Source organism: Aulonocara stuartgranti, assembly GCF_965226115.1.
Source record: "Aulonocara stuartgranti genome assembly, chromosome: 6".
Taxonomy (NCBI): Eukaryota; Metazoa; Chordata; class Actinopteri; order Cichliformes; family Cichlidae; genus Aulonocara; species Aulonocara stuartgranti.
Window position 1 is genome coordinate 40,218,555 of NC_138944.1, and position 10,909 is coordinate 40,229,463.

A 10,909-nucleotide genomic window follows, 5' to 3' on the forward strand; every position below is an offset into this window, starting at 1 on the left:
TTTCAGAGTGCTATGAGACATTAAACTGCATAATTTTCAATTAGCTGAAAAAAAAATGGGGTATTCTAAAACGTTTTAGTGTATCTATATATATAAAATTAAAAAAGACAGAAGTATTGTCTTTTTAAATTATTTTCTTGTTTGTTTTGTCTGGAGATGTTGATCGATTATCAGTTATTGTCTAACGTTTTTCTTTGTTTTGAAGTTGGATGGTGAAAAAAAAGCTTTTTGTCACTTTAACCACGTCCAACCAATGACTGTAGAAAACAGTCTACAGTCATTGCGTCCAACCAATAGATGGTGCCACTTTACTTGATGATGTCATCAAGACGCGCCACAAGCACGCCACACGGAAAAGCGTCCTCGACCTTTGATGCAGCCTGTCATCCCCCTTATCATGTTGTTTTCAAATTATTTAAGAGCAGTTTAACAGTGTAAGCTTGTAGAACAAACAAAAAATAGCCGAAATGCTTCGATTTTCTTTCATATTTCGTGGCAGAGGAGTCGCTAAAAGGGTGAGTGACGAAAAACATACCTCAACCGCGCTCTGTATCCTCAAATCACCCAAAGGCAGATAACAGCGTTCTGTCCAAATGGTTGCAATAATAATCTGGAGCCATTTTTGCTGTTATTTAATTTCTTTAGATATAGAAAAAAACGTCCATAGTGCAGCATTATATCTGAGTATGTGTGTATAAGATTAATATAACACCCGTTTGTCTTTGTTTTTAGTGTTTTTTGTTCATCCTCAAGTTTTTCTCTCCCTCTCACTCCTCAGTTCGCTTCCTCATTCTCTAATGAGAGCGCCCTGCCTCCAAACTTACTGCTGCCCACCAACCTCGTGGATCCTGACAGATTAAGTATGAAGCTTGTGTACTTGATAGATAAATGTAATGTTTGAAAATGGATTTTAAATCAGATTTATTCAGTGTTATTGTTTGTCCTCCAAAAACCAAATATTGTGATTTCCCTGATAACACTGATATCATTGTGGGTGGGATACATGAAAATCTTCCTCACTGACTGCTGCTTTATACCCTCCTGCAGAGCGTCCACCACCTCCTGCAGACTCCTCTCTGCCTCCTCTGAGGAAGTGTGATGCTGCAGTTCCTGCTCACTTGACCCCTGTGCAGACCTGGGTGGAGTCTCTGGAGAGACAGGACAGCGAACCTTTGGGTGTGGCTCAACTTCACCCTGATGTGTTTGCAGTTCCTCCGAGGTAACCAAGCTACTATTGACACTTTCCATTCAGTTCTACACATTTCACAGCACCTACTGAAATGTGCAAGTTAATCTTTGTTGTCATTCCTCAGGCTTGATATTCTACACAGTGTTGAAACATGGCAGAGAAATTACAAAAGGATTGTAAGTTACTATTTAAAAATGTCAATTGCATTTGAGTTTTTTGTAATATATATCACATAATCAAGCACTTTAAGCTTAGGAACATTTTATTCATCATGTGTTGCTACATTGAGCTAAGATTATGCTATTACATTTAAATTTAATTTGATACTTTTACAGTTCACATCCGTGGAGAGTAAACAACAGTAAAATTAGAACTTCTTCTGATTGGTTGTTGCTTGCAAAGATGTGTTTTGAACAGCAGGCAGGAGAAACTTCAGCTCAGACAGAGCTCTGTGTCTGAAATGACCACATTAGGAATACGTAACAGTGCATATATGACAGAGGAAGACGATCAAATGCAGAAAAGTTTGAGCTTTATTGCGGCTGATAAAGAAAATGAAAAGTAGACTAATGGCTGTCTTCACATCTCAGAGTCACGCCCACACTAAAGTCAGGTCAGAGGTCAGCGGTGGAGGCAGGAAACCCTGGAAACAGAAAGGAAGTGGACGAGCTCGGCATGGAAGCATCCGATCACCCATATGGAGAGGAGGTGTCTCTTTTTGATCTTATTGTAAAACTTCTGTTTTCATTTTTTCCATGTCTGCTGTTTTCCCTCCTTTTTTCCAAATATAACTGAAAATGAAGATCTTTGTTTCATAGTCCAGCGTGTGCTCGTCTCTGTGTCATGACTCCCAGAAACATGATCACCCTTCAGTGGGGTTGATCTGGAAGGATTCCCATGCTGGAGGCCAGTATGGTCTGACTGGTTCTGTGTTTCATTCAGGTGGAGTGTCTCATGGACCCAGAGGTCCCACCAGTTACTACTACATGTTACCCATGAAAGTTCGAGTGCAAGGACTCAAAGTTGGGCTGAGCTCCAAGATGGCTCAGGTAAGAGAAACCCCTTTGTTTCACCTGAAGAGCAAATGCAGCTGCTAGTGATGTTAGAGGCTCATAACATCTGTAATAAGAGTTGTAAAAACATGCAGTGACATATGACGGTGTCCACAAGCAGCTGTTTTTGTCACCCACTTATCACAAGTGCTGTTGTTATGATGTCACAGAGGCGATAACCCGTACAGATATCTCACACGTGTGAATACAGAAGCCCCACCCACCTATTGTTCAGACCCTTTGTTTGCAGTGGTTAGCCACTTAGAAGAAAGTTGGCTTAAAGAGAGGAGGAGATAAATCCACTTGTTTTAAATGGAGAATTTCTTCACCCTTTATGTTCTCATATCATTTCGTGAGAGTATTTGGTTTGTAGCAGATTGGTGACACTGATGAACTTGTAAGTGTTCAAAAGAAAGAAAGAAAGTCCTTTCTTTATCTGTGACACTATAATTAGAGCACATAACAAATGTGAGAATAGGATACATGATGACTTTAACTACATTATTACGTATCCGTAATATTTCTTGACAGCTGAATACTTTCCCCCCTTTTGAACTGCTTGCTGACACAGGATGATCTTCACATTGTGGACTCCCTGAACATCCCCACACCAGACTCTCAGTACCTGCTTGACCTCATCAGACACAGACACTGGGGAGAGTCTGTGTTAATAGTGGATGTGTGAGTATCTTTAGCAGCACTTCTGTACAAATGATCAACTTTCAAATCTGTTTGAATATCCACCACTGGACGCCCACTGTTGCTCAGTGCTCACGTTTTTGTTGTTGCTTTCAGAGGTGAAGACTTTTCTGAAAACATCCTTCAGGCCACGGCAAACTTGAAGACAGTGAACGTCATTCCAGCAATCGGTGAGTTCACACTGAGTGTGACTCAGTTTTAACAGATTAATTGATGGTAAAATGTATTATTTCTGTTCACGCTTTCAAACAATATTTCATGCATTGAAGTCTTTGCAGCACTGTGTCTTTGGACCTCTAACATGCCAGTTTAATTAAACAGTTGTTAAAAAGCTCAGGGTTTTAAATGTTATATGTAACAAATCTGTTATATAAAACTCACACAGTTTGTCATATTTTCTCTCTCAGGTCTGAATGTCCACAGCATGCTGAAACATGAAGCCATCGTCCTCACTTTGGAAACTGTTAAGTTTCTGGAGGATAAGCTGCTCTGGCACGATGAGCGTTACACGCCTCTCTACCCGTTTAAACTACCCTACTCTGACTTTCCTTAAAACAGATTACCTGTAATGTATTAACATAAGTCATATTATCTTTGTTTTTATTGTTTGTAACAAGAGAGTCATAACTCGAATAATAAAAAATACAAAAGTTGAATAAAAGTATGTAAAAACAACATGCAGAGTGTAATCATTAGCTGAATTTGTATAGACCACTGGCCAAATCATTCCTGATCTTCCAGCGAAGCGCTGACCGTTTCTTCTCTGTTGGCATGATGTGGGCGTTAGGCACGTAAACTCTCTGAGGTTTAGGCTGCAAAGACGAGGGGTAAACTGTTTAACCTCTAAAGCTGATCAGGTTTGGTATGTTTTGAGACATGAACTGTGTGGTGGTTCTCAAACTTTTCACTATGAGTACCACCTCATAAAATATGTGGCTCTTTAAGTACCACCCTTATGACCAACATTAAAGTACAGTAGTATAGGCCAGCGTTCCCCAATCTTTTTTGTGCCACGGACCAGTTTAATGTCAGACAATATTTTCACAGGCCGGCCTTTAAGGCGTCGCGGTTAATACAACAAAATAAAATGATATGACCAAGACAAAAACTGTGGTTATTTTGTAAATATAATAATAAATGCAAATTTGCTGTGTAATTGTTTACTTGAGTGATGTCATCAAGACGCGCCACAGCACGCCACACGGAAAAGCGTCCTCGACCTTTGATGCAGCCTGTCATCCCCCTTATCATGTTGTTTTCAAATTATTTAAGAGCAGTTTAACAGTGTAAGCTTGTAGAACAAACAAAAAATAGCCGAAATGCTTCGATTTTCTTTCATATTTCGTGGCAGAGTCGCCGCTAAAAGGGTGAGTGACGAAAAACATACCTCAACCGCGCTCTGTATCCTCAAATCACCCAAAGGCAGATAACAGCGTTCTGTCCAAATGGTTGCAATAATAATATGTGGCTCTTTAAGTACCACCCTTATGACCAACATTAAAGTACAGTAGTATAGGCCAGCGTTCCCCAATCTTTTTTGTGCCATGGACCAGTTTAATGTCAGACAATATTTTCACAGGCCGGCCTTTAAGGCGTCGCGGTTAATACAACAAAATAAAATGATATGACCAAGACAAAAACTGTGGTTATTTTGTAAATATAATAATAAATGCAAATTTGCTGTGTAATTGTTTACTTGAGTGATGTCATCAAGACGCGTGTAACTTTATTAGCAACATCCTCCTGAAATGCACCAACAACATTGAGAGTAACATCCTCCTCTCTGCCCCTTAATGCTCACTGGTCGCTGTGGTAATGCGTAAATAGTTCTTTCAAAATAAGACACACAACTACAACACCAGTAAAGACCCAGGGAAACAGAGTTAATGATAAAAACCCTGAAAACCATACATTTCACTCCCGAGCCTCAACTCTCGGGCCCAGTACCAAACGACTCACGGACCAGTACCGGTCCGTGGCCCAGGCGTTGGGGGCCGCTGGTATATGCCTATTTAACACCATATACAGTTGACACAAGACAATTTTATTTCTTATATGAATGTTATTTTTGTGATGTGATAATAACAGCTGTACTGCATTAAACCACATTCCCCTATAAACAGCTGCCCATTGTGTTCTTGGAAAATATTTGCAGAATGTGTAAACATCCAAAGGTAAGATCCAACCACAGAGGGTTAAGACTTTAAAGGACGGACATAAAACAATTAACTCTTGTTTCAGACAAAATCTGAAATAAAGAGCTGCAGGTCATTGCACTGGGGGCATTGCATATTTTTATTTCTTACAAATTAATTCACACTACCAGTCAAAAGTTTGGACACACCGTCTTTGTTTTTTGTTTTTTATTTATGATATGGTATACCATTATATACACAGTGTTTTATTTTGATCTTTGTTTCCACAGGAACAGGAACATTAAAAGCAGCTGGAGTAACTGCTGCTGTTCTCCTGCCAGTCATATTCTTCTGTCTTCCTGTGGATTCAGTGAGCAGATCTGTTACATTATTGTTTGTGAGATAAACTTTGATTTTAACAGTTTATGAATGTCATTATTTTGTTCTACATGAATTGTCCCAACCAGAAAAAAAGAGGATGTCCAAGGAATCTGCTGAATCTGAAGACAGAGCCAACAACAGAGAACAGGTGAAAACAGTCACATCAGTGTTGCACAAATAACCAACATTTTGGTTTTACACTTCCTGTTGGACTCACAAATACTTCTTTGCTGTTGTTCTTTAACTGAAATACATTTGATCACATTTGTAGCTGAGATTTTCTTTTTTCCTATACAGTGTTTACCTGATCAGAGACAGCCAGAGGAGCAGGATGATCTTCAGTATACCAGCATCCACTTCTCCAATAACCAGGCAGATCCTCTCTACTCCAACATCAGAGCAGCTCAGCCTCACAGACACATGCAGGAACAGGAAGTTACTGAGTACACTGCTGTCAGATTTAACAGAGGCAGTGCAGCCAAGAGGTGAGACAGACTGTCCTCTCATGTCTAAGAAACAAACACTGCTTTTACTGTTCTTTTTCACCATTAATGGAAATGATTTCAGTTGATGCTATATCCTCCAAATCATGAAATGTTCTTCTCTGTTTTCAGACACAGAAGTCAGGAAAAAGGAGAGTCAGGCCTGGCGCCTGTGGCCCGGCTGGGCCCCTTCCGGGGGGTGGGGGGCCCTCTGGCCTCTGGGCGTGGGGCTTGGTCCTCTCTGGCACAGCTGGCTGCCGGCAGAGCCCACAGGCACATCACTGCAACCCCCTCTGGCTTCTGCTCCGTGGCTGCTGGGTGACCCCTCATCTGGGGCTCTCCTCAGCTCTTCTCAGGAGGGTGGCACGGTTGCCCCTTTGGTCGTCCTCCCTGGGTTCTCGTACTCTGGGCCCTCTGGATGTCTGGGGCCTAGTTCTCCTTCCATACCTGCTTCATGCACTGGGGGACGGGGCTATTGCTCCCCACACTCCCTAGCAGATCGTTACATGGAGAAACTTTTTGAATACAAGCGCGCTGATCCACACAGGTGTACAAACGGGTGTTCACAGACACAAGCTACACCTTTCTTGGCTGCTACCTTTAGTATCTACTGTTATCTACTGTTAGCTAGTTTATTGTGTGATGGTGTTGTATTTCTTATGTTGCTCTTTTTTGTTTGTTTTCAGTTTTTTTCTTCTGTCGACAGGTGATTCAGGTGTTTTTCTTTCTTCCCCCGTTTCTCACTATCTCTTCTCTCCTCTGTTTTTCTTTCTCTCCTTCTCTTTCTTTCATTCTCCCTGTCCTATCCCCCAGTCATGTCTGTCCCATCTGTAACAACTGAAAATAAAATAAATACATAATTATAATAAAGGTCAATCAAATGGACCAATATAGCAAGGCCATGATGGTAAAGTAAATCCTCTAGGCATCTTTCTTGGCCTTCAGACAACAATTCTGATGGCTAAAGATCCAAACGGGATCCCCCTTAATTTTTTAAGGGACAAGCAGCTATCCAGACCTACCAGGATGTAGGAATCCAATAAAGTCTTTTCACAACAGACATGTCAAAGTGGATCAGCTTCCTCACTTTGTTCAATGATTTCACTCATCTAAATCAGACCATGGATCACACTTTGCTAAATGTACCAATTTCCATGAACTGCAGTAGCTGCTTCAAATGAACAGCCAGATTCCTCGACCGTTCTCTAGTTACAGCTGTCGTGGTCCAAAGAAGACAACATTTAAAAGTGCATCAGCTTCCTCACTTTGTTCAGTGATTTCACTGAACATGAACTTTCTAACATTTTGGTTTTAACCAAATAAACAGTCAGATCAGTGCTCCGTGGGTACTCTGTGACCCCTTAGTGATCATGATGGGGTATTTCGCCACCCCACACCACATTCGTAAGTTACGATGGCAAATACTGGGGTCTCGAGGGACCCCGAACTCCCGGAGCAAACATCTCTCAACTTCACACAATCATCATCATCATCATCATCGTCTCCTTCCTCCTTCTCCTTGGTCCTTCTACCCTGCGCTTGCAAACGCTCAGCTTTACAGAGGGTAGTCTTCACGTAAACCGGCCCTCTCCTCAGTTCTCCTGGGCCTCGCTGTTGGACGCTTGGCTTTACAGAGGACAGAGTTCGCGTAAACCGCCCTCCTTGAGGGCCTCAGACTCTCCCTGCCGCCTTCCTACCTCCTTCTGCTCCATTCTCCTGCTCCTCGCAGGCAAGCGCTTAGCAGGGTGGGCCCCAAGTTACACGTAAACCGGCCTTCGCGAGGAATGGGGGTGCTCTCTACTCCGTGGGTACACTGTGACCCCTTAGTAATGGCGATGGGGTATTTCGCAACCCCAATGCACATTCGTAAGTTAGGATGAAAAACACTGGGGTCTGGAGGGACCCCGAAACGTCGGAGGAAACAACTCTCAACTTCACATCATCATCATCATCATCATCGTCGTCTCCTTCTTGGCAGTGTTCGCGTAAACCGGCCTAAGTAAGGACCTCGGACACTCCCTGCCTCCTAGTCCTCCTTCTCCTCGGTTCTCCTGTGCCTCGCTGTCGGACGCTTAGCTTTGGAGAGAGCAGTGTTGGCGTTGGCCTCTATGAGGACCTCGGACGCCCCCTGTATCCTAGTATTAGATTATTCTGTTACTATAGGTTACCTTATATATGTAATCAAAGTAGTTGAATTAGAATACTGCTGTAGATCATATTATACCCTTTAATATAGAGCGTGTGATCTGTATGTAGTTTAGTTCTCATTATACTTTTGAGTTAACAGAACATATTCACATATTAGTTCATTAGATAAGTGTGCATCACTCTGTATCCTTGATCTGCTGGGAATGTGTTACACTGTTTTCTTGACATGCTCTATTGTTGAATCATAAAAAGAAGGTTGTAAGCAGGAGACTTGGTGTCTAAGACAGGGGAGATCGACCACATTCCATACCCCCACCTTTCAGAAGAGCAGAAAGACAGGGAGCCGAGGTCATAACTTAGGCGCTGTAAGAGAGAAAGAATGTAATGTTTAGGCTTTTATGACTAGGTGGGGGCCACCAGAGACTATAAGAAGCTGAGTAACCCGTCACCATTTTGAGACTGCTATGACCCTCTTCATGCATGTCTCCCCATCATGATGGTTCTAAATGCTCTTTGTGTTGAATTGTATGGAAATAAATGATTGTTGATTGAGCATTTATACACCGAGTATTGTCCTTCCTTCAGCCCAAAGATTCAAAGAATTGGGAGATTTCAACACTAGTCCTCCTGCCTTCTGTTCCTTGGTTCTCCTGCTCCTCGCAGGTGAGTGCTTAGCCTTATGGGCCTCGGGTTACGTGTAAACCAGCTTTTGCGAGGACCGGGGATGCTCTCTACTCCACGATTACTATGGGGTCAAAGTGTACCCACAATGGGGTATTTCGCAACCCCAATGCACATTCGTAAGTTACGATGGCAAACACTGGGGTCTGGAGGGACCCCGAACCGCCGGAGCAAACAACTCTCAACTTCACATCATCATAATCATCATCATCATCATCAATGTCTCCTTCTCGGCAGTGTTCGTGTAAATGGGCCTAAGTGAGGACTTCGGACTCTCCCTGCCTCCCCGTCCTGCGACCTCCTTCTGCTCCGTTCTCCTGCTCCTCGCTGGTGAGTGCTTAGCCTAATGGGCCTTGGGTTACGCGTAAACGGGCCTTCGCGAGGACCGGGGATGCTCTCTACTACACGATTACTATGGGGTCAAAGTGTACCCACAATGGGGTATTTCGCAACCCCAATGCACATTCATAAGTTACAATGGCAAACACTGGGGTATGGAGGGACCCCGAACCGCCGGAGCAAACAACTCTCAACTTCACATCATCATCATCATCATCATCAATGTCTCCTTCTCGGCAGTGTTCGTGTAAACGGGCCTAAGTGAGGACTTCGGACTCTCCCTGCCTCCCCGTCCTGCGACCTTCTTCTGCTCCGTTCTCCTGCTCCTCGCAGGGGAGGGCTTAGCCGGACGGGCCCCAGGTTACGCGTAAACGGGCCTAAGTGAGGACCTCGGACTCTCCCTGCCTCCTAGTCTTCCTTCCTCCTTCTGCTCCATTTACCTGCTCCTCGCAGTTGAGTGCTTAGCCTTATGGGCCTCGGGTTACGCGTAAACCGGCCTTCGCGAGGACCGGGGATGCTCTCTACTCCACGATTACTATGGGGTCAAAGTGTACCCACAATGGGGTATTTCGCAACCCCAATACACATTCGTAAGTTACGATGGGCCGGTTTCGCGAACACCCCTATCGGTGAGGACCTTGGGCTCTCCATTGCTCCTCGTCCTCTTTGCTCCTTCTCTACTGTTGTCATGCGCCTCGCTAGTGAACTGAACACACTCACATGACACCCAGACCTTCACAATAAAACAGGAAATGAGAACACCACACCAAGACACAGACCTGACACTGAGAGACAGACAGAATGACATATGGAACCTGAACTAAACTAAATGTGAGATACAACCGAGAACAAATCCTTAAACATGAAACTCAAATTATAAACATCATAATCATCATAAACACAACAAGAGAACAAGAAAACAATCCCTGATGCAAACTAAAACCAAAACATAATAACCTCAAACATGGAATAACAAAAACATGAAACTCCACATACTGGGTCCAACGGACCCAGACCCGTGACAGTGCCCCCCCTCAAAGGGCTGGCTCCCGACAGCCCCAAACAAAAAGCACAAGCACCAAGCCAGGGCGGGCGGAGGGGGCCCAGGAAGGAGGGCCCGAAACACAAAAAACCAGGAGCACGAGAGTCCAGAACCAAAACACGACTGTTCACTAGTCCATAACACAGTCAGGGGGCCGACCATGCACACAGCAACGGCGGCGACGGGCAAACAGTTCTGGGGGCCGACCGTGCACACGGCAACGGCGGCGACGGGCAAACAGTTCAGGAGGCCGACCTCTTGGAAGGTAGTGGCGGCCACTGAGCAGGTCCGGAGGACGGCCGCGATGCCAGCGGCGGCGACGAACTCTTTCCGGAGGCCGTCCCCGAAGGCCATGATGCCATCTTAGAGGCCCGGAAAATGGCCGGCAGAGGCGAGGCGGAACGGGTCGAGCTGGCACTGACGGCGGCGTGGCAACCACAGGACCAGACGAGGCCGGACCAGACGAGGCTGGACCAGACGAGGCCGGACCAGACGAAGGCGGAGCTGAAGCTGGACCAGACGAAGGCGGAGCTGAAGCTGGACCAGACGTGGATGAAGACACGGAGGCTGGACCAGACGAAGGCGGAGCTGAAGCTGAAGCAGAGGCCGGACCAGGCGCAGACGAAGCTGAAGCAGAGGCCGGACCAGGCGTAGCAGAAGCAGAAGTTGGACCAGCCGATGACGAGGCGGCTGCAGGTGGCGGCTGAACGGGCTCCTCGGGCCCTCCAGCGGAGACAGGAGGCTGAACGGGCCCCTCGGAC

The 10,909-nt window shown here is 44.8% G+C and overlaps 2 protein-coding genes across 2 annotated transcripts; both read left to right on the forward strand.

Moving 5' to 3' along the window:
- The first annotated feature begins 323 nt into the window (after nucleotides 1–323).
- On the forward strand, nucleotides 324–3,615 carry mrpl4 (mitochondrial ribosomal protein L4). The gene is made up of 9 exons (XM_082538051.1): nucleotides 324–515; nucleotides 779–860; nucleotides 1,048–1,219; nucleotides 1,314–1,365; nucleotides 1,780–1,897; nucleotides 2,132–2,238; nucleotides 2,813–2,922; nucleotides 3,037–3,110; nucleotides 3,348–3,615. The coding sequence occupies exons 1-9, from the start codon at nucleotides 468–470 to the stop codon at nucleotides 3,491–3,493; spliced, it is 909 nt and encodes a 302-aa protein (XP_082394177.1). The 5' UTR covers nucleotides 324–467; the 3' UTR covers nucleotides 3,494–3,615.
- A 1,625-nt stretch (nucleotides 3,616–5,240) lies between these two features.
- LOC309708020 (uncharacterized protein) lies at nucleotides 5,241–6,509 on the forward strand. Its single transcript, XM_082535711.1, has 4 exons — nucleotides 5,241–5,445; nucleotides 5,543–5,604; nucleotides 5,754–5,941; nucleotides 6,071–6,509. Exons 1-4 carry the CDS (start codon nucleotides 5,310–5,312, stop codon nucleotides 6,258–6,260), a joined length of 576 nt encoding a protein of 191 aa, XP_082391837.1. The 5' UTR covers nucleotides 5,241–5,309; the 3' UTR covers nucleotides 6,261–6,509.
- Nucleotides 6,510–10,909: the final 4,400 nt, after the last annotated feature.

Bases quoted from the DNA above. Each gene is read 5' to 3' on its own strand.
- LOC309708020 (XM_082535711.1), top strand. From the start codon at position 5,310: ATGATATGGTATACCATTATATACACAGTGTTTTATTTTGATCTTTGT. The intron at 5,446-5,542 runs GTGAGCAGATCT...TGTCCCAACCAG, and splicing joins TCTGTCTTCCTGTGGATTCA to AAAAAAAGAGGATGTCCAAG. The intron at 5,605-5,753 runs GTGAAAACAGTC...TTTCCTATACAG, and splicing joins GAGCCAACAACAGAGAACAG to TGTTTACCTGATCAGAGACA.
- mrpl4 (XM_082538051.1), top strand. From the start codon at position 468: ATGCTTCGATTTTCTTTCATATTTCGTGGCAGAGGAGTCGCTAAAAGG. The intron at 2,239-2,812 runs GTAAGAGAAACC...TTGCTGACACAG, and splicing joins TGAGCTCCAAGATGGCTCAG to GATGATCTTCACATTGTGGA. The intron at 3,111-3,347 runs GTGAGTTCACAC...TTTCTCTCTCAG, and splicing joins GAACGTCATTCCAGCAATCG to GTCTGAATGTCCACAGCATG.